At 31.6% G+C, this 27,749-nt stretch overlaps 4 protein-coding genes and 1 non-coding gene across 10 annotated transcripts; 2 read left to right on the forward strand and 3 right to left on the reverse strand.

Moving 5' to 3' along the window:
* Window positions 1–3,034: 3,034 nt before the first annotated feature.
* Window positions 3,035–6,316, reverse strand: LOC11414014 (RHOMBOID-like protein 1). 2 transcript variants are annotated; one of them, XM_024775880.2, is made up of 6 exons: window positions 5,766–6,316; window positions 4,694–4,857; window positions 4,363–4,526; window positions 4,036–4,241; window positions 3,716–3,842; window positions 3,035–3,579 (listed from the first exon to the last, which is right to left on the reverse strand). In XM_024775880.2, exons 1-6 carry the CDS (start codon window positions 6,071–6,073, stop codon window positions 3,454–3,456), a joined length of 1,095 nt encoding a protein of 364 aa, XP_024631648.1. In that variant the 5' UTR covers window positions 6,074–6,316; the 3' UTR covers window positions 3,035–3,453. The 2 variants fall into 2 exon arrangements, with proteins under 2 accessions (XP_024631648.1, XP_003597357.1); XM_003597309.4 differs by having other exon boundaries at window positions 3,979–4,241; window positions 5,766–6,313.
* A 1,868-nt stretch (window positions 6,317–8,184) lies between these two features.
* On the reverse strand, window positions 8,185–12,072 carry LOC11416098 (dolichol-phosphate mannosyltransferase subunit 1). 5 transcript variants are annotated; one of them, XM_039830855.1, is made up of 10 exons: window positions 11,778–12,072; window positions 11,662–11,716; window positions 11,104–11,203; window positions 10,712–10,745; window positions 10,570–10,646; window positions 10,374–10,399; window positions 10,131–10,295; window positions 9,922–10,036; window positions 8,781–8,861; window positions 8,185–8,443 (listed from the first exon to the last, which is right to left on the reverse strand). In XM_039830855.1, exons 1-10 carry the CDS (start codon window positions 11,920–11,922, stop codon window positions 8,387–8,389), a joined length of 855 nt encoding a protein of 284 aa, XP_039686789.1. In that variant the 5' UTR covers window positions 11,923–12,072; the 3' UTR covers window positions 8,185–8,386. The 5 variants fall into 5 exon arrangements, with proteins under 5 accessions (XP_039686789.1, XP_039686792.1, XP_039686791.1 ...); XM_039830858.1 differs by lacking the exon at window positions 11,662–11,716 and having other exon boundaries at window positions 11,831–12,070; XM_039830857.1 differs by lacking the exon at window positions 11,778–12,072 and having other exon boundaries at window positions 11,662–11,771.
* Window positions 12,007–12,078, forward strand: TRNAG-UCC (transfer RNA glycine (anticodon UCC)). Its single transcript has one exon. It is a non-coding gene; the product is annotated as a tRNA-Gly (tRNA).
* Window positions 12,079–12,691: 613 nt separating this feature from the next.
* On the forward strand, window positions 12,692–16,703 carry LOC11433097 (PGR5-like protein 1B, chloroplastic). The gene is made up of 8 exons (XM_003597311.4): window positions 12,692–12,766; window positions 13,469–13,707; window positions 14,298–14,360; window positions 14,602–14,688; window positions 15,235–15,472; window positions 15,578–15,651; window positions 16,033–16,131; window positions 16,306–16,703. Exons 1-8 carry the CDS (start codon window positions 12,730–12,732, stop codon window positions 16,387–16,389), a joined length of 921 nt encoding a protein of 306 aa, XP_003597359.2. The 5' UTR covers window positions 12,692–12,729; the 3' UTR covers window positions 16,390–16,703.
* A 2,533-nt stretch (window positions 16,704–19,236) lies between these two features.
* Window positions 19,237–21,790, reverse strand: LOC11417383 (non-classical arabinogalactan protein 30). Its single transcript, XM_024777177.2, has 3 exons — window positions 21,727–21,790; window positions 21,359–21,544; window positions 19,237–19,529 (listed from the first exon to the last, which is right to left on the reverse strand). Exons 1-3 carry the CDS (start codon window positions 21,788–21,790, stop codon window positions 19,237–19,239), a joined length of 543 nt encoding a protein of 180 aa, XP_024632945.1.
* Window positions 21,791–27,749: the final 5,959 nt, after the last annotated feature.

Genomic DNA, 27,749 nt, shown 5'->3' on the forward strand with positions numbered 1-27,749 from the left:
ACATGCAAAATAACGACACCATATGGTTGACACGGTATGCAAATATATATATTTTTTTTTTCAAAAAAAAAAAATCAATTCATTAACCACTTAGATTTTGTTTGCGAGTTTGAAGGGGAAATGAGGGGAGAACTTTGGAGGAAAAAAAAAAAAAATAAGTGAAAGAAATAAATGACATTGAAAGATGAGAGCTTTGGAGGTTCATTTTTCTTCATAATATAAAATTTTCCTCGGTTGGTGTCAAAAATTATATCGGATGAGAGTTTTAAAAGGTTTATATAAACTCTTCAAATTTAATCAATGTTAAAATATTCTTAAACTTAAAAATATATTAATCATAATCATTAATTTATCATTCTCTAAACAAACTACTCTTTCAAAAAATGTAAAAAATTTCTTCATTTTTTCTTATATTTTTCATCCCCAAAGCTCTTCCTTCTACTCCTCTTCCAAACTCTCAAACAAAACCTCAGTGGTTAATGTGTTTTAAATTTTTTCTCTTCACAACCACTAGAACAAGTGCTTGGTTAATGACTTGCAAATATTTGGCTAATTAAGTTTATTGAATAGTTAATGAATTTCAACATATTGTTATAGTTATTTACCGCAAATTCAAATTGTGTTAACTATATTCTTATATGTTGAAAATTAATCAAGAAATGACTAAGATCATTATTTTGGTATGACGATGCAATAGCTGCCAAGTATCAACCGTTCTTTAATAATGACTAATTTTTATCCAAAAAACGGTTTGGCACACAAGATAATTATCTCTTCACAATCAAGTTTTTTTCATACGCAAAATTCAGTTATCAAACTCCTAACCACTTAAGGTGTCTAAGTCTCTTACCGTCGGAACGAGTACCACATGTTGACTTGTTGCTGCTATGATCACAATGATATGATGCAGTAAATGTATAGAGAGATGGGTATGCATGCTGCATACTACATAATTAATCCTATCGTAGCCCATAATTTAACATTGGACCATTTTATACTGTATCAATGAACCGGGATTCAGCATGCCCACAAATCAACAGACAATAACTATAATATCGTTGAAAAGATGAGTTTTCTTAAGCAAGCAGTTTGCAATCATATACATTGCCACCCGTTTTCTTGTTCTCGTGCCTTAAGAGGCACCATGTAATATATATATTTTTTTTTAATAAGAAAAAGTTTATGTGAATTGAGATCTTGAAGCTCAACAGAGTTGGGACAGATCTAACATTTATCGAACATTTACAGAGATACTTATATATCATCTAACGAAAAAGACCTTTACATTGATAGCGAGAATTGAATCTACAACTTTACGAGTGTATTAGTTTCTTATCAACTAAACAAAACTTCATTATTGAGGCACCATGTAATGTTGTTGTTTTTACCTTTTCTTTATTTATCTGTTTCTCTTTTTTGGGTTCCTAAGATTATGGAGCAAGCAACTTCTATCTTTATTGTCTTTTTTCTTATTCCTAACTAACTGCCATACTCGAGTATACATGAAGTACCAACGACCACGGCATGAGTACTAGTATTTGTGGTAGGGGCTGGTAGCATATTTAATCATCTAACCTACACCAGCATATCTGTGCTCCTGTCTTCATGTTGAGCTCACATAATAATTATTTCATGTATATAGTGTTCACACAATCACATTTTGTCCAAAAAAAAAAATGTGTTCACACAATCACATGCATAATTCATTAATTAAAAACATAAAATTCAATAAAATCCATGTTAAAGTTATTTTAGGGCCCAGTTGGTAGGGGAAAAAAAGATAACAGTTGATATAATAAGAGAATATTGAGCAGTATCAAAATATATGATTTTTTTTAGAAGATTAAAATATATGAACTTGTTAAGTTCTTATCCTTTTTCCTTAAAAAAAGTCCTTATCCTATTGATAAATTGTGGTCGAGGGATGAGGTATAATCATAGTTTTTTTAAGAAGCTAAATTAACCCACTTAAATTGACACCGGAGAGAATCGAATCGGAGATATCGAGGAGGAGCATACTCCCAGGTCCCAAGCCAATACCACCCGAACAACCAAGTGGATTGGTATAATCATAGTTACATTGAAAGAATCGTGACGAGCCATTAACAAAAGATACACTGTTGAGCTTTAACAAAATCATTTCGCCGTTGTAATTTTATCAAATTCACCATACATTCGAACATACACTAAATTATATCCATAAAATTGTACTTAGAATTTTAAATGTTGTTTTGATATATAGACATTGTGGTTGGGCTTAATTGGATTGTTGACATCAAAGTATTGTGATCGTACGATTTTAACCCTCATCTTTAGAGTGATTTTGGCCTATTATGTTTTCCCCTCTATTTGGTAGTTTGCTTTCAAGTTTTCTCCAAAATATATGCTAAGATCATATATATCATTCATTGGCATGATACCAGTCTCTCATATTTGACGTAATTTTTAAAAAAAATAAAAGCTAAAATCACCAAAAAAGTTTGAAACGCTCTTTTTTTTTTTTTTTTTTGAAGGAGAAAAAGTTTGAAACGCTAATTAGGGGTTTCACACGCCTTCACATATACAAGTTCGCACGTTAAATGTTTAATTTTAAGCAAAAAAACTCACACTGGATATGAGAGTTTGGTGCCAAGTCAATAAATAATGCAATCTCAGTATAAATTTTAGAAGAAATTGAGAAGGGGATTCCAAATCACAAAAGGAAAAAACATAAGAGGCTAATATGGTTAATGTTGTTCCCACATCAAAGATACGGTAGTCAAAATACCAAAATAACCTTATCGGCAATTAACTACCGATAGATTTTAACCAACGGTAGTTAATTGCCGAAGAAAAATGGGGTTAAATTCGTCATTTTATGGTGTTTCTTAGCCTTTACAAAAGTGTAAACACCAATTTTCGGGTAATATTGCTAAAAAAAATGTGCAAATGAGTTTTCCCCATTCATTTGGGGCCAAGCGACATCCAACACCAAGCAGTTTCATAAGTTATACACCCCTACTTGCATCAACTTCTTTTTCCACCCCTAAAGGTATATTTCTAGAAAAAGCACAATTTTTGCCATTCTAAATAATATGTGGTTTTTATAAGTGTAGGGGGAGAATAACTTTCCCCTCATTACACCTTCACTGCCTTAAAGTTTGGTAGCAATTCACCTTAACATATCCCTAATAATATTCGACAGCATTTACATTTTTTGAGAATTACTTTTCTTCTTTAACCAAATGCATCTTCCATTCCTTTGCTCTCTTTTGATAATAGCAAAATATTTCATGCTAAGATAGAAATAGCATTGATAATAATATAATAATAATAATAAACTCATGATGGCTGGCATAACAATCATCATTGCCAACTGAGAACAACGAATTTCTCTGCACTACCAAGAATGAATCATATACACAAGTTGTTGAATAACAACATCCCTTCAAGAAATTTTGCATGTGTATCTATCTATCCGTGGCAAAGTTGCGAACAAAGTTGTTGTCTATCAGAAGAGCTAGTATTTGACAGAGGATAAATGTCACTTCTACCATTGCTCATGCATGTGATGTTAAGTTGATTTCCGAATTCCGTTGTCTGCATAGAATATTGTATCAAAACCAATTTAGATAAAAGAAAAAACATTGTGTAACAATCTTCTAAAATGTTTCAATCAGAAACAATGAACTAGAAAATAGAATTGATAGAAGATACACAAGAAATGAGCACTCACCTCACAATAAATGCTTTGTTCCTGACAACTCCATTTTGAGGTAGGAACACAACTTAAATAATGACACCACGAGCAACGTTCATTCAAGTTAACACCTCGAAAGAGTAGAACCATCCCAGCAATGAATCTGTCAAAATTATCCAACTTTAGATTAAATACTACTTTACAAACAATAACATAAATTCAGCACCAATGCAAATCTATATCCCTAAGAATATTAAAGGTAATATACAAAAAAGAAAAGAAAACTAAAACGAAATTACCCTGCAATGAGTAATAGGAAAGACAAAACCCACAACACATATTGATAAGGTAAGTACTTATTTTGTTTAACAGAAAATGCATGGGATCCAGATTTAGATTGTTGTTGGCTTATCCATTTAAATTGAGGACGAATCAAAACGACAAATCCAAGAAAAAATCCAGAACCAAATCCTCCTAGATGAGCGAAATTGTCAACATGTGGAAGGACTCCAACAGCTAAATTTATTACAACAATGATTATAAGAGTCAACAATGCAGCCATCTGCAAAACATCATGAGACAAAATGGAAAGAAATAGAATGGTTTAGGCGCAGACCGCAAAGACAATAAATTATTTATCAGGAAGCACTATTGAATTGAACACATTTTTTTAGTTCATTCACCTTATTGGCATATATCGTCCAATTAATGAAGAGCTCTGAGAGCATCCCTCCGAGTAAGCCAAACAATGCACCAGATGCACCAACTGAGATGCCCGTTTGTATGAATAACGAAGACAGCAAACTCCCTCCAAAACCAGATATCACATAGAGAAATCCAATTCTAACTGCAAAAGGACAAGAAATGTAGATATTACACTCGACAACAAAGCTTTTTTTATTGATTTCATTGCTAAATAAACTCAGCTGAGTTTCTTTTCTTCCAGAACATTTATGTAAAAACAATGATATAAATACAGATAATGGAACCATATACAAATTACCAGAACCATACCAAATCCAAATTCTTGTTCAAGCCGAATTCCAATAAAAAGAAGACTCAACATGTTGGCAAGTACATGGATAGCCCCACCATGCAACCATATACAAGAGACAAGGCGCCAACCTTCGTGTTCATGAACCACTTTATCTACTTCTAGAGCACCCATCTTCTGTAATCTGAAAATGCAAGTAATAAATAGTTTTCGTCAGCACATAAAAAAACATCTCCTAGAGATATATCTACCTAAAATTAAGATTGGTACTGTCCATTAGCTATTGCAAAAATATAATTTGGACTGAATTTGTGTTGAAAACTCTCAAATTTTAGTCATTTCTGAAATTTCATAGCCATAGAGAATGTAATCTATGAATCACCGGTAGAGACACAGACACAAGACAAACACAACACTCACACATCTATTAGGTTTTTTATATTGAACATACACATCCTTACCAAACCAACTTGCAAAGCGATGACTGCCCATTTACAAACACGTGTGTTTGTTTCTGAATGACAAATGTTAGCAATTAGTTGTTATATTAATATTTACTCCTTCGTCCGGGTTTGAACTCAGAACCTCTAACTTCTTATCCCTTAGCTCAAATCAATTTAACTACTCAACCCCTCATTTATAAACACATTTTCGTGTCATATCTCATTCAATGTAAGATTCTTAACACATCCTTACGCCCAATCTTAGACATCTAAAGTGTGACCCGTGTGGCCTGATAATGATGGCCAGATAGCAGGCGGTTCAATGGATCTTGGATAAACTCTGATACCATCTTAAAATTTCGATTATGCCTATCTCATTCCCAAAACTGGCTTTCAAAATGACGACTATCCACACTAATAAACTCGTTCTCAAGCTACGTCTCATCTAATGCGAGACTCTTAACAACATCAACACATGTAATAATTTGAGAAAATAGAATAATTGAATGTAACTACATGCATCATCATAACCAACCAAGCATAGATGACTTGATTAATGTAACATTGTAATTGTAAAAAAAAAAAAAAAAAAAAAAAACATTGTAATTGTATGATAAGATGAAAAGATAAAGAGAAAAAGAAAACTCACGTAAAGGAAGAAGGACCAAAGAGAGGGTTTTCTTTAAGTGGTTGAAATGAGAACCTTCCAAGAAAAGGAGCAACACAAGTGCCATGAAATGCATTCTCAGGACAATCATTAACATACATTGTAAAAATGAAAACAACAACGTTGGCAAACACAAAAGTTGGAATAAGCCATGGAACCCATTGCTTAAAGAGCCTGAAATCACGATCACGAGTGACGGGAGGATTCGACGACGACGACGGAGACCCACGGCGAGGATGAACCTTAACCTCAACTGTGGTGCCACCATGTGGGTTCCTCCCTCCACTCATGATGATGATTTTTTTTTGTACCCTTTTGAACAAAGATTTCAGATTTTTAACACATTTTGTTAATTAATGATTGGAATTAATTTTCTCCTCCGTGATTATAGATGATTTTGAAATGGGTTTGAATTTTTTTTTCTTTGTTTGTGGAGAATTGTTTTTTATGACCAGCCAGAATCCAACAAGACCCTGACAAAGTTAGGAATTTGTTGTTTGTGTTTAAAGTTGTTTGTTTGTTGACGAGGACTGTTTTGTTGTAGGGTCTGTTTGGTTTCGAGAGGAATTGTTTACCATCCTACGCCACCTAATTAACTTACCGCGCCAATATTCTAATTTTTTTATTTTTTTTTATTTTTTTTTTATTTTATTTTATTTTTTTAGTAAAAATGTCATTTAATAATAGTCAAAAAAAAAAAATTAATAAAAAAATCATTTATGACCCAACAACCAGATGTTAAGGGATGTCTTTTCGCTTAATTAAATGTTCTAAATTCGATCTCCGTGAGCTTAGCTCAGTTGGTAGGGATATTGCATATTATATGCAGGAGCCGGGGTTCGAACCCCGGACACTCCACTTCTCCACAATTAAATTGTGTGAGCTCTAGCCACTAGGCTACTTGACCAAAAAAAAAAAATGTTCTAAATTCGAATTCAACTTTGAGAATGTAACAATATCAATTTAATCTTATCATCGTATTACTTAAAAGTTTGTGGTTCATTGCATATCTTACTAAAGAAATTAACATATATAGTTGCATGCAGAGGACATGACAACAATAAAATAAAATCAATTTTATTTGTTTATAATAAAGTAGCAAACATCACAACTCTTTCGAATTGAATAATAAATAGACTATTACTTTTCCCACATTATGACCTTCTTCTGCGCCCTGTAAAATTTCCAAAATTGCTCTTGTGCATTCCGGATTTTAAAATCCAGATTCATGTTTATTATTTCGGATTTTATAATCCGGACAATTCTTATGTATAATCATTCATCAGACTCTCTCACATTTCAGCAGTTTTGAATTTTGCTTTTAAAAACAACAAAAACACTAAGTAAAAAATGCTAAAAACCTGTCAAATAAAATCATAAAAATAGCACCAAAAAATTCTAAAAATCAAATAAAACTAATGCAAATTTTTCGGATTTTTTTGAGAATATGAAAAATTAAAAAAAAAAAAAAAGGGGTCTAAACGATGAAATTTTGGATTTTGAGGGGTGGAGTCCCATAAGAAGTTCCTTCTAAGAGAGTCATGGTCCTTGAATTTTTTCTGATTTTCTAGGGAAGTTTCGGAGCAATCCGATCAAGTAGCCCGAAAACCCAGTTTTTAACTAAGAACAAGTAACAATGACCCAAAACAGAAGGATGAGAGTTAGGAAGATTAATATTGTCCCTAAAATGACTATCATGTTACAAACATGTTTAGAAATTGTGCTGATACAGTTCAGATTATATAATCCGGACTGTTTTACCTTGAAAAGGGGTGTTTAGGGGGTTTCCAGATTATGTAATCCAGAAACATCATGTAACGCGCCCTATTTTTTGAAGTTTCCGGATTACGAAATCTGGAAAAATCCGTTACTCATTTTTTTCACCCTTTTACAAAAGAAAACACCATTTCGGATTATATATTCCGCAAGTTAAATTGTTTTGCAGTTGGCAGTTGCAGGCTTGCACTCTTTATAGTACTACGGTTTTCTTTCTCCAGCTGTATTATGTTTTGGCTTCAGAGAAAGGAAACAAAGATTCAAAAATAATTGAGTCAATTTGAATGATGCTACTTCCTCAACAATAAAAAAGAAATCACTTGTCTGTTTTCTTTCGTGGCATTTTCTACATTATATATAAAACGTTCATTCTCATCAAATATCAAAAATAAAATAAAGCATTCATTCAATCAACTAATGTTTTTATTACTATGTTGTGTAGATAAACAATTTTTTAGATTTTATGCATAGTCAAGCTCTCGTCAAAGAAATCGAGGGCATGCTTGGGAGCAGGGTTTGGTTGCCGCCACCGTGCATTATCTTTCAAAAGCTAGAAAGTGTAGCTTCCACACAACCGGGCTTCGGGACCTGAGATTTTTAAAGATGCACCGCGGATCCAAACAAGTGCCAAGTACAATACTAATTCATATATAAAGCGAAAACAAGTGAACAAATAAGGGTAGGATTATAATTGGAACAGACACATTAGCACTTTCATGACAGGTGATGCCTTTGTTGGTCTTTCCTAACTATTGCAGCTTTGTTCCTGGGTGTGTCACAATTCACATAACCTTCTCAGTACTTACAAAATCCAACTTCTCAATAACCTATGGTTTAAAACTTATCTTGTCCAAGAAATCTCCTAGACTGAGCAGTTGCATTTCCTAAAGGAAGAGTCGCATATTAATGGTTGGTTGGTGACAAAAACGGAAAACCAGAAAATGGATCAACATAAGTCACAACTTCAGCTAAACCAAAATCAATTAATCATCAAAATTTGCTAACAGCCTAACAGTTTTAATGTAGGTGTGTCCACCACCAAAAAAAACGTAGGTGCTTCCTACAAAACTCAAAATACAAACTATGCAGATTCTATCAGGCAAACATGTGTCCTCAATAATCAGGTTACTGAACTGCAACACCTCTTGAGTTTTCGCAAAACTAGAATGCATACATGAGTTGTTATCATTTATCTTTTTATGTTGTCATCAGAAGATATACCAGGCCTTTTAGGTATTCAACAATCTCTGACCCACCAAGCTTTGAACTTCCATATACTCTATCAACAAACGTGATTGGAACCTGTAGACATATGAAACTAAGGTAAGCTAGGAAGTGAATAATGAACAGGGTGATAAGCTTGAACAAGGTACTTACATTAAGAACTTTAAGCCATCTCCTCTACAAGTATTTGAGAAGGAAATGAAGATGTATCAAACACAATAAAAAGAAAAAGAAAGGCTACACCAACAAGTATTCAAATCATCTCATTAATTATATGCATAAATAGAGTTAAATATGAAGATGAATTTAGAGAATTATATTTTATCTAATCATCAAATGCTTCAAAACTTCTCTGTACCCAACAGTCATATGTACTCACAGATGAGCAGATAAAATATTTTTTCAAAATGATAAAGATAGAACAATCGAAAGGAACCGGGCAATCCTGGAATAATTTTCATGTTTAGCAAATTATATTTTCAGACAGTTTGCAAAGCACCAGACAGTATGAATAGGACTGTCATTCAAATTGGCAATATTAATATCCAATGCATCTTACAGATTCATTATGTCATACAAAACTCAATTCATCAGTGAACTACAAAAGACCAACATGCAAAAGCCTATCCGAGTGGGTAATTTGAAAAAAATGGTGAGATAGAAATGTCATAACTACAGCTTAGATTCAACATATGGCATAAAATTGATTCAAAAGAATACAATGTTTGCATGAATAATACATGATGATTGCCTCACAGACAAAGCACATACATATCGTCCAATTATAACCGAATTAGGCAATTTCACGGTCAACCAAAGTCACAAGATTTGGGTGTATATGCATTGGTGAAACATTTATAGAATCCACCAGCAAGCATATGTTAGCTGTAGCCAATTATAATTCCTACAGTATTAAAAATAAAGTTTCATGATCCAATTTACAAGTTTTATGAATAAAATGTGCAAATTATATATAAACAAAAGAAAATTATGCTAGATATAACAAGATGTGTATAAATGGTAAACACATATAGTGATGATCAATCCTAACTACACATCTAACTCACGAGCTATGGTGTCAACATAACAACCAGGTAAATAAAAAGGATAATAACCATCACGAACTAAGAAACCGCACCTCTTTGATATGGTACCCTTTTCTGGATGCTCGAACTATCATCTCCATTTGAAAGACAGATCCCTTACTAACACAGCAACTAATGATATCTTCAAGCACTGTTTTCCTATAAAGTCTACAAAGAACAACAATACATCAGTCTCAAACTAGTCAACAGAGGAGCAACAACACTAACCAAATTGTTTAATATCTGTTATCAAGCTCTATACCTAAAAGACCCTGTCAAATCTGAGACACCAGGCCATAAAAGTGTTTGTGCAAGAACATTTGCTCCCCTACTTGTTAGTTTGCGCATTAGATTCCATCGATGTACACCACCACCTTTAACATATCGAGTCCCTGTAACTATATCAGCACCAGTTTCCAACTGCTTTCTGAAAAAGAAAAGGCAAGAGTTAAGTTTTGGCAAATACCAATAAAACAAGAAAGACATTCTTGAAAGCTTTCCTTACCTAATGAAGCCTGGCAAATATTTTGGCTGCAGAACAACAAAAACATATCAGGAAAATCAAAATACAATGGTGCGACTAAAAATCTAAAACAAAGTTCATCCAACTATTCAAGTCTTGTTAACTTTCTATTCCTTTTCAAATTTAATCACTCTTCATGCCATCGATCTATTTTCTACATGTGAACATAATAACTTACATGGTGTGATAGATCAGCATCCATAATGACAACAAAATTTCCGGATGCATGCTTCATACCATGAATATAAGCAGTTCCTGCAAATTAATCAGATCAAAGGCCAATTTATAAATATGATTTAGTAAAAGTATCAGAAATATACCTAAACCCATCTTCCTAGGTCTCGCTCTTAACAACTGCAACCACAAGAATAAGCATGGTTAGTCTAAATGATACAAAACAAGTAAGATAGATCCCAAAAAATAGAATAGGTCACGGATGGAGTAAATAGGCATTTTAGTCACTGAATTTGCAAGGGTCAGCCAATTTAGTCCTTCAAATTTGCAAAATAGCAAGTTAGTCCCTTAAATTGAAAAATATCAATCAATTTAGTCTCTCCATCAAAATATTTCTTTAGCAAACATTTATCAAAACTAATAAAAGACATTTATCACAATTTGAGAAAATGACTAAATTGATTGACATTTTTCAATTTTAATGACTAAAATGCCTATTTATGAATCACTACTTATTTATATAAATGTCACTACTTACAATCCGATCTTCTCCATAAACTTGTTGCAATTGTTTTACAACATCTTGAGTACCATCAGGACTCCCATCATCCACAACAATAACTTCAAAATCAACATCCCTAAATTTGAGCAATACAAAAGAGTATTAGTAATTTGTCAATGTTAATAAATAGCAGCTCTAAAGGGCTCTATTGCAGCGGAATTTGAACAAATTGTTATTATACGATACACTGTTTAGTACAAAATGTCAAATAAGTGTAGTTCTGATCGAAAGCCTGTCCAACACAAATGACACTAACACATGTGATTACATTCAATCATGTCCTTTTCTTTAATTACTACGGTGTCGTGTCCGTGTCTGCTCCTCATAGTAAATAACAGCTATAGTGAAGTAGAATTTGAACAAAGTGCTATTTCCAACGATCCGTGATTGATCACAACACTAGTATTCATAAAGATGATTGATCATGATATAATAAGATGCCATGTTCTACACTAGTATGATTCATAGCAAAATGCTAATATATATATATATATATATATATAAGAAAAAGAAGAAAAGATTGAAGAAAATTACGGAAGGTGTTTGAAAATAAGGTAAAGAATGAGGCTAATGTTGAGTCGTTCATTATATATAGGAACGATTATACTGTATTTGTTTTTCTTTTGATTATGCTTCTCATCCATCATTATAATCTGAAATTGAAAAAAAAAAAATCAAATCAATGTAGGACGGAGTTTTTAACTGATTCTGGCAACCGGTAACTAACTCCAGCGGCGATTTCCGGCGAGTTGAGCTCAGCGCGATTCGTATTTGTTTATGATGAAGTGATTGCATTCTGTTTTTTTGAAGAGTAGGGTTTCACTTGTTTCAGAAATGGATTAAGTTCTAGTTATTTAATGTGAAACAATATTTCAACAAGCGTTTGTAGTCCAACGGTTAGGATAATTGCCTTCCAAGCAATAGACCCGGGTTCGACTCCCGGCAAACGCATTTTGCTGCTTTTTTATATTACCTGGAAAGATTTATTTTATACGTTACTTGTAGAGTCCTTTGTCTTTTTCTTATTTTTGACAAGTAGTCTTTTGTCAATATTCTCTATTAAAGGTTTTGTCTCAATCCATATAGATACAAAATACCAAACTCAGGACCAATAAGGTTAATATCTATTTCTGTGGTTTAAATTCTTCCCCATATTTGTATCTTTATATTTCTGTGGTTTTTATATTTGTGTGATTAGAATTGCATCTTTATAATCAAAATTCACATTGCACAAGCCACAAGCTATCAATTTTTTTTTTTCCAATTAAATGTTCATGTAGTCTATATTGACGTGAACTCTGTTTCTACATAAGCAAATGAAGGTCTTGCTTGGCACGCAACACTCTTTAAGAAATCTCATAATGTGGTCAAAATACTAAATCTAATCTTATAACATTTAGGTGTAAGTTGAGTAAAATGAAGGCAGTCAAGATAATCCTCCATTCACTTAGCCACACTTAGTTGTCTAATTAAAACAATTCAAAATACAAAGCCAAAACATCAACAATTTGATCTAAATATGCAATAGTGAGAATGCTTTAGACAATTTTATTGGTGTGATGCGTTAGACAATTTATTTGGAAGTAAAATTATTATTATGACATGTTCAATTATCCTATGTGCATTGGACCTCTACCAAGTAAGGTGCATAGTTAATTTTTTTTCCCTAAGAATGAAATTCACATTACTTGCATTATTCACAATTTCCTTCTAGTCCAATTTTGTCTCTCACACAAAATAATACGTAAATTAGTTGGTAGTTTGTATGGTACATCCTTAAATTAAAGTGTACCAGTACACCTATTTTATAAATCAATAAGTTATCGATCATTTTTAAGTAATAAAGAGATATTTATCAACTTTTATATTTTAAAAAATATTATTTTATAAGAAAAAACGTCATTTCATCCTTTATAAAAATCATACTAATTTTTTAACATTTTATCCAAAAAAATAATCAATATTCACTATTATGGGTATTAAAAATTAAAAAAATTTGAATTTTGATTTGCCGACACTTTTGAGAAATAAAATATAATTATTATAATTATAACCAATAGAAAATATTTTTTTTTTTTAAAAAAAATAACTCATTAAACTATTCATTTAACATATGGATGTACCATAGAAATTGCCAAATTAGTCTTTCATATAATGGATAAACTAATTTATCCTGAAAAATTAATTTGGGTCACAAGGAAAGTTGTAAGTAAGTAATGAAATTGAGTTTAACGAAGAAAATAAAGAAGAGATAGAAATATAGGAATGTGAAGTTTTGACACAAACACATTTGTCTTTGTTCATTTCTTATCTTAAATCTTACTACATAAATATCTAAAAGAAACAAAGACACAAAAAACACATATGAACATGTTGGCAAGCACAAGCAACAGCAGCACCGCTTTAGGTGGATGGACGGTGTTACAAGTATCCAAAATCAGAAACAACCGTTCTGTTTCATCTTCCTTCTCTCTTCGTATCTGTGCCACCTGCGACGACCGTCCTCATGGTCCATCTTGTATATATGTTGGTCCTCTTCAAACTGCCACCCAAGAAACCCTTGAAGCTCTTTATTCTCAAGTAACTTCTTTTTTCACTTTTATGAGGTTGTTTAAGGTTTATGATGTTGTTGAGTTGAGTGTGTCTCGATTGACTTATTTACTAACATAAGCTTCGTGAGAGACTGTTTAAAACTGTCTTGTCTTTCAGTCTATTTTTGTAAGTTATCCAAGGTAGGTAGCTTATGACCTATACGAAAACAATTTAACGAAATAGCTTATAGACAAGCATTTACTATGCTATAACCTGCAAATAAGTTGTTTATCCAAAGACTTTATTGGGGTGTTCCCTCCTTTGGTTTAGGTCCCTTTTGATTGACTTATTTGAGCTTACCTACTCACATAAATGTTTGCGACAAACAGCTTATGACATATCTATAAGTTGTTTTAAGCTTTTCTATCCAAGCTCTCTGGGATAGCTTATCAAAACAGTTAATTGCTTATATGAATTGAAAACAGTTGACTTTATTTTATCTTTTGTTAGCTAGATAATTTATGCATAAGCACTTCTATGATAACCGCATATGCTTTATTAAGTTGTTTATCCCATCAGTATTTTTATCTTTTCTTGTATTTATTCTCTATTTTAAACATGGTGATCTTTGTTAATAGGCAAGGGATGCATATTACAGAGGAGAGCCTTTGATAGTTGATGACATGTTTGATAGAGTAGAGGTATCATTCTTCCCCCAATTCACCACATATGCTTCTTAACTTCTTATATACTCCCTCCGGTCACATTTATAAGCAAAAACCAACTTTTTAGGTACATCCAAGAATTAATGTATCTAACCCATAAATGTGATCGGATACATTAATTATTCAATGTACTTAAAAAGTTATTTTTTGCTTATAAATGTGACCGGAGGGAGTATATACTGATCTTAATCTTATGTTACTCATATTATGGTAACAGTTGAAGCTTAAGTGGTATGGTTCCAAGTCAGTTGTGAAGTATCCTCGTTGCAGTATCAGAAGGCAATCAACCTATGCTGATGCTGAGGTGATTTTCTTCAGTTTAGATTAACTTCTTCTTTGCTCTGTGGCTTGGCTTTGACCCTTATTGATGTAAATTCACCAATTTCAGTTGCTGATACTTAAGTTTTAGTTGCATGGTGCTCTTAATAATGTTATTTTTTAAACGTGGGCTCTTAATAATGTAAAGAATGCATATTGGGAAGAATGATGTTGGATCTTCATGTGGCTGAGAAAGTTATTTGTGTGAAAAATTCAAATCCTACATTGATAATAGATCAGACCTGAAAATAGTTTATAAAGAGAATAGACATCCGTTATATTAAAATTGATTTTGTGGCGTTGAGTTAGGTTCAAGAACAAATATTGAATGTTTTTGTTTTCGAAAAGGCGTTATGTTCATGTTTTGTGATATGTTCTATTTGTGTTGAATGTCTCTAGTTTCTACATGTTTTGTAATAGATATTACATTCATCTGGTTAGAGTGTTAAGGTTCCCCTACCCCTTTATCCCTTCTCTTTTCTCTATTCTTGGTTTCTTCGTCTTAATATTGAATGATGTGGATGTAGGGCAGGAAGATCTGTCTATGGTTTTTGCATTAGCGAGTGCTTGGACCCTATTTTTTGCATTTGGTAGTTCAGCAATGGTTGGGCCAATGTTTTATAGCATCAGCTTGGCTTATCAAAATGCATTTAATTTAGGATTATCATATGGTAGCCAAGCATCAGAACTAAGTCCTCTTTTCATGGTGAACACCATTCTATTCACGGCACTTGGTTTTGTCATAGGATATCCGGTTGCTTCAGCTTCAGGTAAAAATCCTTTTGCTGCTATTTTTCATCTTTAGCCTTACAAATTTAAACTTCCATGCCACTGCTTCTATATTCATATGTTATTACGTGCCTTTTTTCTGACAGTTAAAACACTTCAAGGCTTGTGGAGGAATGACTTGGCAGCACTAAAGGGTTCATGTCCAAATTGTGGAGAAGAGGTTAGTCATTGCCCCCTCAAACTTTTGTAGTCTTTCATAGTTTCCTTAACTTCTTTGGCTGTTACCCATGTCATAGTAAACCATTGTTGGCCGTCTTTGACTAACGATCTTGTTTGGATACACATCTTAACCGAACACTTATTCGATAAGCAATTATCTTATTATGAGCTTATATAGCAGTTGTTTGTTTTATTGAAAAAGGAATGAGAGTGAACTCTATATAATCTAAAAACAATTTATGACAGTTAGCAATCTAGAGGAACTTAAATAAGTTATAAGCAACTTATGAATATATCATTAACTTTTTCATAAGTTCTTTCAAACGCTTGCACAAAAACTTCATTAAAATTGTCTGAGTGAGTTGGATTCCTTCTCTTCCAGGTATTTGCATTTGTAAGAACAGACAAGGCTAATAACTCACCCCATAGAGCAAAGTGCCATGTGTGTGAATGCTTATTGGAATTTCGCACCGAAGTTGAGGTAATAACATAACTAATATTGTTTTCACTTCTTGCAAAAGGCAGTTCATAACATTAGGCTGCCATTTGATTTCACATATTATTATGATTTATGAGTATAGAAACATACAGTATAGAGCAACAGCTGCTGGTATTTTTCTCTTCTGCATGACACATATGATGTTATCATTTGCAGCAATCAACTTCAATATTTGGTAGACAATGGGTTTATGGACGTATTTACCTTGTGCGTAAATCCAGACGCCAAAGGGAGCTGTAAATTTTCCGTGACTATGTTTGTCAATTGTAAGGAAAGGAATCAATTGGTAGACAATCAACTTCTGTTTATTTTTTAATTTTAGTCTAAAAAGGTTTCTGTCTGAAGCCAACTTGTACACTTTCTAGTTAGCAAGGAAGGAGTTGATATGTCAATCACTGGACGCTTGATTTATTTGATTATGTGTTATTATTGTCAACAATTGTAGTTATCAGACGATTATAGATATTTAAATGTAATCTTGGAAATGAAAAGTCAAACGTAAACCAACTTGTAGGCAAAAATATATTGGATCACCAGAATGGTGGCATTTAGTATGGGAAAGAATCACATGCCCAAGGAAATTGTCCCTACAGAAAAGGGGATCTACTACCTCATACTGTCATACATGGTTCTTCATTTTAATTGTGAAATTTTGCCATTGAAATTGAACTGACGGTGACAAGGGAATGGTTTTTTGGAAAATCAATTTTTCTGTGCTGACAAGGTTTGAAGGAGAGGAAGAGAGTTGGTAGTGTAGGAAAAAAATTTGGTGTTGGGTGTCTATGGTAAAAGTATGTTCTCTACTTTATTTAACGGTCAAAAAAAACTTTCCCATGGTGGGAAAAAACTTCCCTTTCCCATACTAAACTTCACCGGAATAGAGTGGTAAGCAACATATGGAAACTCACATAAAGGAGTGTTCATGAGTTCGAATTGGATAGCTGTATAAATTTTATCCTTTGTTTTTGTTTACTCTAATTGATATAATTGAAAATTCCATATTAACTATATTGTGTACCTAGCAAATGTGCGGAATGCGGTACTTACCTGTTGTTCCTTGACTTGATCATGTTTTTATAAAAACAGTTATTCGATTCTTAACCTTTGTTTTAAGAAATTGTTCGGTTCTTACTATCAAGTAAAGTTAGCATTAGGTTGTAATCAAAGGCAATGCTGCTCCAATTAACGTTCATAATCACTCCACAACTGTCGTGAGATTTGAATTATGTAGGTTATAAGGTTAAGCACCTCATATTCAAATTCAAATAAGATTTTCGTGTTTGAAAATTGAATAATCTAGACTAACAAACTTTGGAAATTTTAAAACCGAATGAATGTGTATTTAATGCATGCTTGTATTAGGAAAGAGTCCATAAAAATGTGATCCGTGATATGATAAAGATGTATTCTAGCTCAACTGGTAAAATGCTGAAATTGTTAGGTCAGATGTCATGATCGGGGTTTGAATCCCGATACCTCCATTTGTGTGTATGAGTTTATAATGATTTTGCCTTTTCGTCTATCTACCAAAAATATGTATGATATCATGGTGAATTAATTTGCCAATACTTTTTATGAAGGATCATGTACATACCCTTCAAACTTTCTGTCTTTAACTTCTAATTTCAAATAAAGTCTATTAAAATTCAGGAACCCAAAAAAAAAAAAGAACTAAATAAATAAAAGTTTTCATCACCGTGTGAACGCATCTTCCATGATTCACATCTTCATCATTTTAAATTTATATCCTATGTAAATACCCTTTTTAACATTATATTTGAATTCTTGTAAAAAAAAACATTATATTTGAATTATTTTAAAGTTAACACTTTGATGCCTAAAGTTTGTTTTATTCTTTTTCCGGAAGTTGTATGCATACCCTTTTATAACCCTTTGTGTTTGCTTATAAAAATTCTTTTTTTAAAAAAAAAATAAATTATACTCCCCTCCCTTCTTATGTTAAAATATACGCTTCCCTCTCTTGAAAAATAAAAGTTTTACTCCTCTCCCCTATAAGATGCTTGAATTACAACCCCCTTCCTTAATAATTAAATATGGACTACACTTTGATCTATTTTGACATTAATATTTTTTTTATGATATATACTAATTTTGAACCACCATTTTAGAAAAATAAATTCATTTATTTATAGTTTAAATGTCAATGATAATTAAATTTAAATATTTTGCTATCAATTTTATAATTTAGAGTATAAAATTAACTTTTAAATAACCATATTTTATTATCTTTAGTAATTTTTAACATATTTAAATTTTATTTTGAATTGTTTCATATTTTATAATAGGGTTTAAAACTATTTGTTAATAACTGTGAAAAAAATAGCGCAAAAATATGTATTCAAATTTTGATTATATTAAAATAGACCCGCAATACTATTTGTTTTCGAAGCGTGTTAGATTATTTTTGTTTTTTTGCTAGATTAAATTAAAAAAATTATTGAGGAAGTAAAGTGTAGATTTTAACATAAGAGGGGGAGGGAATGTAATTCAAGCTTCTCTTAGGAGAGGGGTGTGAAAAGTTTTTTAATATGTTTTAAATAAGAGGGGAGGGGAGTGTATATTTTAACATAAGAGGGGAGGAGAGGGGAGTGTATATTTTAACATAAGAAGGGAAGAGAATGTAATTCAAGCATCTTTGAGGGGAGGGAATGTAATTTACTCTAAAAAATTATATACATGCACTTTTTTTTAAGGACATACATACAACTTTTTTTTTATAACCCTTTGTGTTTACCTTTATGATGTAATTAACAAACAAATTATATTGAGTTAATATGATTCCATATTGGTATTTGATTGATATATATGACTTAGTATTGTCTTAATGATGTTCACCTAATAGCTAAATATATTAGTAATTCCACAGAAATAAGCTCGCGAGGACGATTTAAATATACAAAAGAGAATGGGGCGGTAGGTAACAATAATTAGAGTAAACAAGTCTGAAAAAACTATTTTCTTATTATTGATAATTCAAGATTCAAACACCATATTCTAACACAAAGTTAAAACTAAGGCCTAAACCCTAAAAGAAACTCATACCAATTTAAATCACAATTATTTTTCTTAATTATGACATTTGGGCTCAAATACAAACGGTCCAACAATATAGAGTTTTAACGAAACACTCTTAGACACCGATTGTTTCACAGGCTTAAGAAGAGCTCCAGTAAAACCACCATGAAGATTTGAGGGTTTTAGTCCATTTGATGCACTATCCAAAACAACGTTGCAATGGCGAGTTATGCAACTCGTAATGTTTTTTGGGGCTCCAATATAGAAGTAACCCTTCTTATCAGTCTTGGCTTTAAGGACCAACATATATTTGTAGTTGTTGCATTGGAGCTTCACAACGGCACCTTCAATTTTCAAAACAAAATAACAATGTCATTGTTTTTTAGCAACAAATAATTCATAACGTTGGAGAAAGTTTTGGTCATAACTCTTGACGAAATAATACCGAATTATTTGGACATACACAAATAAAAAGGGTAGAAAATAAAATGTTTTTGAAATAATTGAATAATGTGTTATTTTGTAGGCAAAAATAATTTGTTCTTATGTTTATGTGACTATAGAAATTCTTTTCTACAACCTTGTCATTTCAATGGTGTGTAACGCCCTCTTTAATTATTTTAATGAGTTTAGAATATACTTATATGATTTGTGTGATTTATATGATTTATTTTGATGAGTGATATTTTGTTATGTTATATGTTGGTATTTATTAGTATAATATATATGCTATTTGGTTTAGAAATATATATGTTATAGAAATATATTTGTTATAGAGATATATTTGTTATTTGTTATAGAAATATTTTATATTATATACACACACACACATATATATATATATATATATATATATATATATTAGAATAGAATATTGAGTTTAGGGGTAGTTATGAGATTTTGGAGAGTTTTGGGGGAGAAAGAGAAATAAGATAAAATAGAAAAGAAAAGTTATAAATAGGAGAGACCTAGTTTAGAAAAACATAACGTACGATCAATTTTGGAGAAAAGAGAGAAAAAGTCAAGAGAAGGGGAGAGACCTAGGAAGCTGCGATTTTTATATTCCAAGGTAAGGGTGAGGCTAACATTCAATAATCTTGAGTCTATGATCTGAAAATTGTATTTAATATGTTGTAGGTTTAGTTTTTGAGAATTTGAGAATTAGGGTTAAGAGTGATGATTGTGATGATTTTGAATGAAAGTGAAGTTGAATAATATAGGTTGCTTTTTCTGATTTTTTTTTTCATCTCTGCCCCGAATTTGAAATGAAATCTGGTATTGATAGGTCCATAATTGGTCTTACGTGTAAACACGAAAGTTGTAGGTATGGATGTTAGCTTTCTAATGTCGTTGGTCTGACGTCAAAAAGATTTATAGAACTTGAGTTATGGTCAAATTACTGCACGTAGGTCACAGTAAATTTTTATGAATTTCAGCACAACTTTGTACGAATTTGAAATAAAAACTGGTATTGATTGGTACAGAATTGGTCTTAGGTGTAAACACGAAGGTTGTAGGTATGGATGTTATCTTTATAATGCCCTTGGTTTGACTTCAAAATGATTTATAGAACTTGAGTTATGGTCAAATTACTGCACGTAGGTCACAGTGAATTTTTATGAATTTCAGCACAACTTTGTCCGAATTTGAAATGAAAACTGGTATTGATTGGTACAGAATTAGTCTTAGGTGTAAACACGAAAGTTGTAGGTATGAATGTTAGCTTTCTAACGTCGTTGGTTTGACTTCAAAAGGATTTATAGAACTTGAGTTATAGTCAAATTACTGCACGTAGGTCATAGTGAATAATTGAATATGATTGATGAATTAGTATACGAATGTATATGTTTATGAGTATGATGTTGTTTATGATTGATGAATTAGTATATGTATGTATATGTTGTGAATACTCTGATTATTTTTATGAAATTTTTATGTTGGAAAACAGGATGTTATAGTGTGCCTAGAGAAGTATTCTTCTAAAAAGGTGTGAAAAAAGTATACTAAAGTTGAAAGGATATACTATTTATATATTTTGATTCTCATGCAAGATTGTAGGGAATGTTCAATGTGACAAAAGATTGTAGTAAAATAAAAAATCTGTAAAATAAAATAAAATAAAAAAACAAAAATAAAATTAAATAGAGTATGCATATAAAGTTGAGAAACAAACCAAGAAGCGGTGTAGCTCCCTTTAAGGTGTCGACGCCAACATGGTTGCATGATTTGACATAAACGACTCCTTCAATGGCTATCAAACTTCTTGGTGTGTGAGTAGGGGAATGAGCTGGAGGATGGTGATGGTGGTGGGTTGGGGGCTTTGCAGGGTGAGGAGGAAGTAAAGGTGTGTGAACGGAGACTTAATAGGGATTTGAGCAGGAGAGTGATGATGACGATGGGTTGGGGGTTTTGCAGGGTGACAAGAGTATGAACATGGGAAGGAGCAGGGGATGGTGAGTGGTGTTGGTGGTGGTGATGGGTTGGAGGTTTGGTAGGGTAAGGAGGATGTAAAGGAGTGTGAACCGGAGGCTTAATAGGGGCATGAGCTGGAGAGTGATGACGATGATGGGTTGGGGGTTTTGCAGGGTGACAAGAGTATGAACATGGGAAGGAGCAGGGGATGGTGAGTGGTGGTGGTGATGGGTTGGAGGTTTGGTAGGGTAAGGAGGATGTAAAGGAGTGTGAACCGGAGGCTTAATAGGGGCATGAGCTGGAGAGTGATGACGATGATGGGTTGGGGGTTTTGCAGGGTGACGAGGATATAAAGGAGTATGAACATGGGAAGGAGCAGGGGATGGTGAGTGGTGTTGGTGGTGGTGATGGGTTGGAGGTTTGGTATGGTAAAGAGGATGTAAAGGAGTGTGAACCAGAGGCTTAATAGGGGCATGAGCTAGAGAGTGATGACGATGATGGGTTGGGGGGTTTTGCAGGGAAACGAGAATGTAAAGGAGTGTGAACATGCGAAGGGGTAGGGGATGGTGAATGATGTTGATGCTGATGGTGGTGATGGGTTGGAGGTTTGACTGTGTGAGGAGGATGAACAGGAGTGGGAACATGAGAAGGTGAGTGGCTGTGGTGAGGTGGGTTAGCCAATGGTTTATGAACCGGTGACTTAGTTGGGGATGAAGTGGAGTTGCTGGTTTGTGATGAAGAGTTTCTAGCTCTTCAGCAAATGCTATGAAGGAGGTTATTTGGAGTAAGAGAAAAAAACAATACTAGAGTTTTGGCCATTTTTTGTTTTAAGAGAATGCAACTTTGAAAGAGAGGGAGAGAAGTAATGTTGGTGGGTTGAGAGAGTGTGAGAGTTGATCTATTTATAGGAGCTAATGCCTAATATAATTGCAGTTTTTCTTTATGTGTAGTAAACAATGTTTCTTTATTTATGTTTTTCTTACGTACGTATTTTTTTAAGGAAGGGAGAATATACGTATGGCGTGGTATATATTTATACTCAAATAAAATCGATACCTTTTTTTTTACCTAAAAAAAAGAAAATCGATACCTTTTCATAAAATAAAATAAAAAAATCGATGCTTTTTTGTTACCAATAAAATTAATGACTTTTTTTGTTGTGTGTGTTAGCATTTGGTTTTATAAAATTAATGACTTTTCTTTTTTTTGTGTGTTAGCATTTGGTTTCTAGAGAAAGGAGATCAAGTAATTGAAATTCATTTGAAAGGTCTCTTCAATAATTATTAGTCATTTTTGTTTTGATAAATATTAATATGTTAATTGTTATATTAGTATTTTTTTTTTTTTTTTTTTTAGAATTTGAATCCGAACATTTAACTTTTTAATCCCTTATCTTGCCAATTTTTTTTTAATCTTTTAATCCAACCAAGTGAGTTATTCATCCCTAAGAACTATTAGTTCGTGATAAAACTTAGATTCTATCGAACTTTATTTTTTGGAGGATAAGAGGTCCTTAGCCTAAATTCTATCGAACAATTTGTTACTAGGTGAAATTCGTTAACTATTTGAGTTTGACAACTTAATTAAAATTGATGGCTTTTGTTTACTAGGAGACCAGTTTTTTTTTTTTTTTTTTTTTCAACAATTGAGCTATAAATTGATAATTTAATAACCGTTGCAAATGTAAACATTTGACATCAAAATACTTCTTTCGGTCTCGGCTATAAACAACAACAACAAAACAAACAAAATAGATGTATTTGATCTAAATTTTTAACTAGATACATTAATTTCGTTTGAATTTTTTTTGCTTACATTCGAGACCAGAGTAGTAAATAATAACGTAGCTAAGTGATTACATGAAAATGAATCATTTAGGGACATCCGAATTGAATATCACCATTTTTTTTACCAAACTTCACTTACATTCCGGTCAAAGTCCTTATTACTATATTTGCTCCGCCAAAAACTTAAGGTTTTGCTTACATTCGATACCAGAGTAGTAGATAATAACGTAGCTAAGTGATAACATGAAAAAGAATCATTCATGGACATCCGAATTAAATATCATTATTTTTTACCAGACTTCACTTACATTCCAGTCAAACTCTAGATTACTATATCTGCTCCGCTAAAAACTTAAGGGTTAACCAAAAAAAATGACAATAACATGTAAATTCAACATACATGGACACGGTGAAAAGTGTGTTATTTTTTTGTAGTGATCGAGGTTCGAACCCCAGACCTTGCATATACTATGCATTGTCCATGTCAACTGAGCTAAGCTCAACATTAAATAATTTTTTTTAAAAATTTAAATTCCAAATTGTATATGAAGACTCCTATAGAATGTTATTCATTATATTTACTAGCTTTTAGACGAGCACGGGTTAAACTGTCACGGATGTCTGCTTTTTTTATTACACAAATGCGTACAAATTAAGATTAAGAGATTTTATTAAATTTTGATTAAAATTTTATATATATATATATATATATATATATATATATAGTAGGGATATTTTGGTCATTTATTCTAATATTAATCAATGGTTTAGGTTGATTATTAATAATTGATATGGTAGACTTTAATTTTCTTTTCTATGCTAGTTAAACACTCATCATCACAAAATAACAAAACAATTATCAACTTTTAATTGATTGATTTTGTAAAAAAAAAGAAAAAACTTTTAATTGATTGATTTTTTTTTATTCACCTCCTTTGCAAAAATTATCCCTTCCTTTTTCAATTCTTGGACTATTTACTTACACTTTTTTCTCTACAGTATATCAAACGAAAATTGAAGATTTTTCAGATTTTCAATTCTTGGACTTTTTCACCTCTTCAATTGACACATATAATCTAAACAAAAATTGACGTAAGAAATTATTTTTGGGAGTTATTGAAGTTTGAAAAACCACTTATATGAAATAAAAAAAATTAACAAACTCTTTTTTGGTACAATAAATCGAGACACTCGAAAGACTACTATAATTTGCATGCAAAAAAGTTGATTTCCGGAATGGAGAAGAGTCTGAGATCTATGCTTAAGATTATGATGATGCAGATGATGGTTTTGCTGTTTTGCAACAAGAAGCGTTTCAGTTTTGATGTGTTATATTTGTTCCGGTAGAGAAAACAATTAAATCTCACCCTAACAATTATTGTTATTCAATCCTAGTCATTAATTGATTTTGGAATTAAAGGTTAAGATTTGGAGTAAGTATATAGATTTACTCTTAGAGTTAAAATATCTCTCCTCATATATATGGGATTTGCTAGAACACACCCACTAATTTTTATGTGGGAGTGTTTTAGAAAACTACACCTTAGAGTGTATTTAACTACTTTTTTTTTTGTTTTTTTTTTTTTTGACAAAACTACTTTTTAGTTATAACTTGTTAAAACACACATTCTAAAAAAGTAAGTGGGTGTATTATAGCAAATGTCTATATAAGTTGCTAACGTACACCCACTTATTTTTTAAAATGAGTGTTTTAGCAATATTCATCTTAAGGTGTATTTAACAACTTTTTAGTTATATTTTTGTTAAAACACACCTTAATAAAAATTAGTGGGTGTATCCTAGCACACCTTAATATATACTCCTCCGTCCCATAATATAAGCAAAAAAACACATTTTGTTTGTCCCAAAATATAAGCAAAAAAGACAAACTTTTATCTTTTTCAAGATTTTTTTTGTTTATTCTCATAAAATTAAATGCAAATTACATTCAATTTTCTCTTTCTTTCATTTTTTCCATAACCAATAGCCAATGAAAATTGTTTTTACATCTTCCTATAAAAAAAATTTCAAAGAAAACACAAAAAACTATACTTCAAATTCTTATGTTTTTAATTTTCTTAATAAGTGTGATTTTTTTTTTTTGCTTATATTAAAATGACACCATCAATACAACATTCTTGTAAACAAATTTATTTAAGAGTGCAATTAGAAGTAAAAAAAGTCACCCCAAAATTATATATTGGTTTATATATAATATAGATTAAATCAATTCAAATTATATTTGACTTTATAATCTCGAAAAATGCAGTTTAAATTTCATTTGGAACAATCATAAAATGATCATCAAGTATTATTTGATTAATAGTAATTTTCCCCTAAAAAAATTAATAATAATTTTTTGTTTTACTATATTTTTTTTTTTGTTAAAAGTTAATGGTATAACATAGGTTATGTACCCAAAAAATATGATATAAGTTTAGTTGGTATTTCTTCTATCACTCTCTTTATTGATATATTTCGTAACTAAGTTTATATAAGCTAAAAATTCATCTTTATAAGGTGAATAAGTGAGGTGTTCGGATATGAACTCCGACCTCTAAGCAATTTGTGAAAACATTCAAGTGAATGCTGAAATGTAGGAAACAAGTATAGAGCACCAGGGATAATATACGTATGGTATGCACATATATATACCTTTTTATGGTATTATATTATATATATATATATATATATATATATATATATATGCGTCGGTGCTCTAGCACGTTTCTAAAGATAATTTGGTTTGTTACGGTTAAGATTCTTTGGAAGGAGAGGAACAACCGAGTCTTCCAAAATACAGTTGCTACTCACTTTACCCTTATTGAAAAAGTTAAGTTAAATTCGTTCCTTTGGTTAAAAGCAACGATTGTTTCCTTAAGTTACAGCTATCATGACTAGTGGAAACAACCGCTTTCTTGTATGGACATTTACGTGTAATTTAGTTTCCCTGTTTTTAGTTGGTGCTTTTAATTGTGGCACTGTGACTTTGTAAAATATTTACAGGTGTTTATCTTTGTGCACGCCTTGTGTGGCGTGATTCACTGCTGTTTATTATATATATTATTTTGATTTGTTCAAAAAAATATACACTCTAATATAATCGATGCCTTTCTATCAATAAAATAAAATTCCTTGCAAAAAATAAATAAAAAATTGATGTTTTTTTGTTACCAATAAAATTAATGACTATTTTTGTGTGTTAATCTTTTGTTTTCTATGAAAATGAGATCAAATAATTTGGAGTTCGATCTAAAGATAAATAAAACATTATCAAGAATTGTTAGTAAAAACTCCAATTTTTTTGAACAATTCGTAATTAAGTGAAACTTATTTATTGTAACGCCCTCTCTAATTATTTGATTATTTTAAATGAGTTTAGAATATACTTATATGATTTGTGTGATTTATATGATTTATTTTGATGAGTGATATTTTGTTATGATATATGTTATATATTTATTAATATAATATATATGTTATTTGATTTAGAAATATATATGTTATTTGATTTAGAAATATATATATATATATGCTATTTGATTTAAAAATATAATATATGTTATTTGATTTAGGAATGTATATATGTCATTTGTTATAGAAATATATACACGATTTGTTGCATAAATAAATGTGATTTGTTATAGAAATAAATGTTATTTATTGTAGAAATATGTATGAATTGTTGTAGAAATATATATAATCTGTTATAGAAATATGTATGATTTGTTATGGAAATATATATATATATATATATATATATATATATATATATGTTATAGAGATATAATTGTTATTTATTATTGTTATAGAAACATTTTATATATATATATATATATATATATATATATATATATATTGGGATAGAATATTAATATTTGGATTTAAGAGAAAAATAAGTAGGTTAAAGATTTATATAAATAGGAGAGACCTAGTTTAGAAAAACATAACGTACGTACGACTGCTTTTGGAGAAAACGAAAACTAGGTCAAAACCTTAGAATTGATGATCAAACGGTGAGAATTGGTTTAATTGATGTAGAAAGTGTTCCTAGACCTTAGATAATGTTTAGGACGAACTTTGGAATCAAGAACAAGCTTAGAACCATGTGAATCGTCGAGTTTTTGTGAAAATAGGAAGCCTGGCCGTAGCGACATTCATCGCTCGCCACAGCGAGCTATGATCCTCGCCTCGCGAGTGATGATCTTCATCGCTCGCCACGCGAGCCTTCCCCTTCGCCTCGCGAGTGTTTTGGTATTGCTCGCCATTGCGAGCAACCTTACTCGCCATAGCGAGTTAAGGCAGAGAGCATGTTAGATTTTGTGTTTCGACCTTTTGAGTTGAACCTTAGATGCCTTTGAGTAC

Source organism: Medicago truncatula, chromosome 2 (assembly GCF_003473485.1).
Source record: "Medicago truncatula cultivar Jemalong A17 chromosome 2, MtrunA17r5.0-ANR, whole genome shotgun sequence".
Taxonomy (NCBI): Eukaryota; Viridiplantae; Streptophyta; class Magnoliopsida; order Fabales; family Fabaceae; genus Medicago; species Medicago truncatula.

Coding starts and splice junctions, on each gene's coding strand:
- LOC11417383 (XM_024777177.2), bottom strand. CDS start 21,790: ATGTTCATACTCTTGTCACCCTGCAAAACCCCCAACCCATCATCGTCA. Junction 21,545..21,726: donor GTCATCACTCTCCAGCTCAT/GCCCCTATTAAG, acceptor ATCCCTATTAAG/TCTCCGTTCACACACCTTTA. Junction 19,530..21,358: donor GGGAGCTACACCGCTTCTTG/GTTTGTTTCTCA, acceptor TGAAAATTGAAG/GTGCCGTTGTGAAGCTCCAA.
- LOC11414014 (XM_003597309.4), bottom strand. CDS start 6,073: ATGAGTGGAGGGAGGAACCCACATGGTGGCACCACAGTTGAGGTTAAG. Junction 4,242..4,362: donor GGACGATATATGCCAATAAG/GTGAATGAACTA, acceptor GATGTTTTGCAG/ATGGCTGCATTGTTGACTCT. Junction 3,843..3,978: donor TTCCTATTACTCATTGCAGG/GTAATTTCGTTT, acceptor TAATTTTGACAG/ATTCATTGCTGGGATGGTTC.
- LOC11433097 (XM_003597311.4), top strand. CDS start 12,730: ATGTTCAATTATCCTATGTGCATTGGACCTCTACCAA. Junction 13,708..14,297: donor TTGAAGCTCTTTATTCTCAA/GTAACTTCTTTT, acceptor CTTTGTTAATAG/GCAAGGGATGCATATTACAG. Junction 16,132..16,305: donor AATTTCGCACCGAAGTTGAG/GTAATAACATAA, acceptor TATCATTTGCAG/CAATCAACTTCAATATTTGG.
- LOC11416098 (XM_039830855.1), bottom strand. CDS start 11,922: ATGCAATCACTTCATCATAAACAAATACGAATCGCGCTGAGCTCAACT. Junction 11,717..11,777: donor TTTTTTTTCAATTTCAGATT/ATAATGATGGAT, acceptor TCGTTCCTATAT/ATAATGAACGACTCAACATT. Junction 10,647..10,711: donor ACCTAGGAAGATGGGTTTAG/GTATATTTCTGA, acceptor ATTAATTTGCAG/GAACTGCTTATATTCATGGT.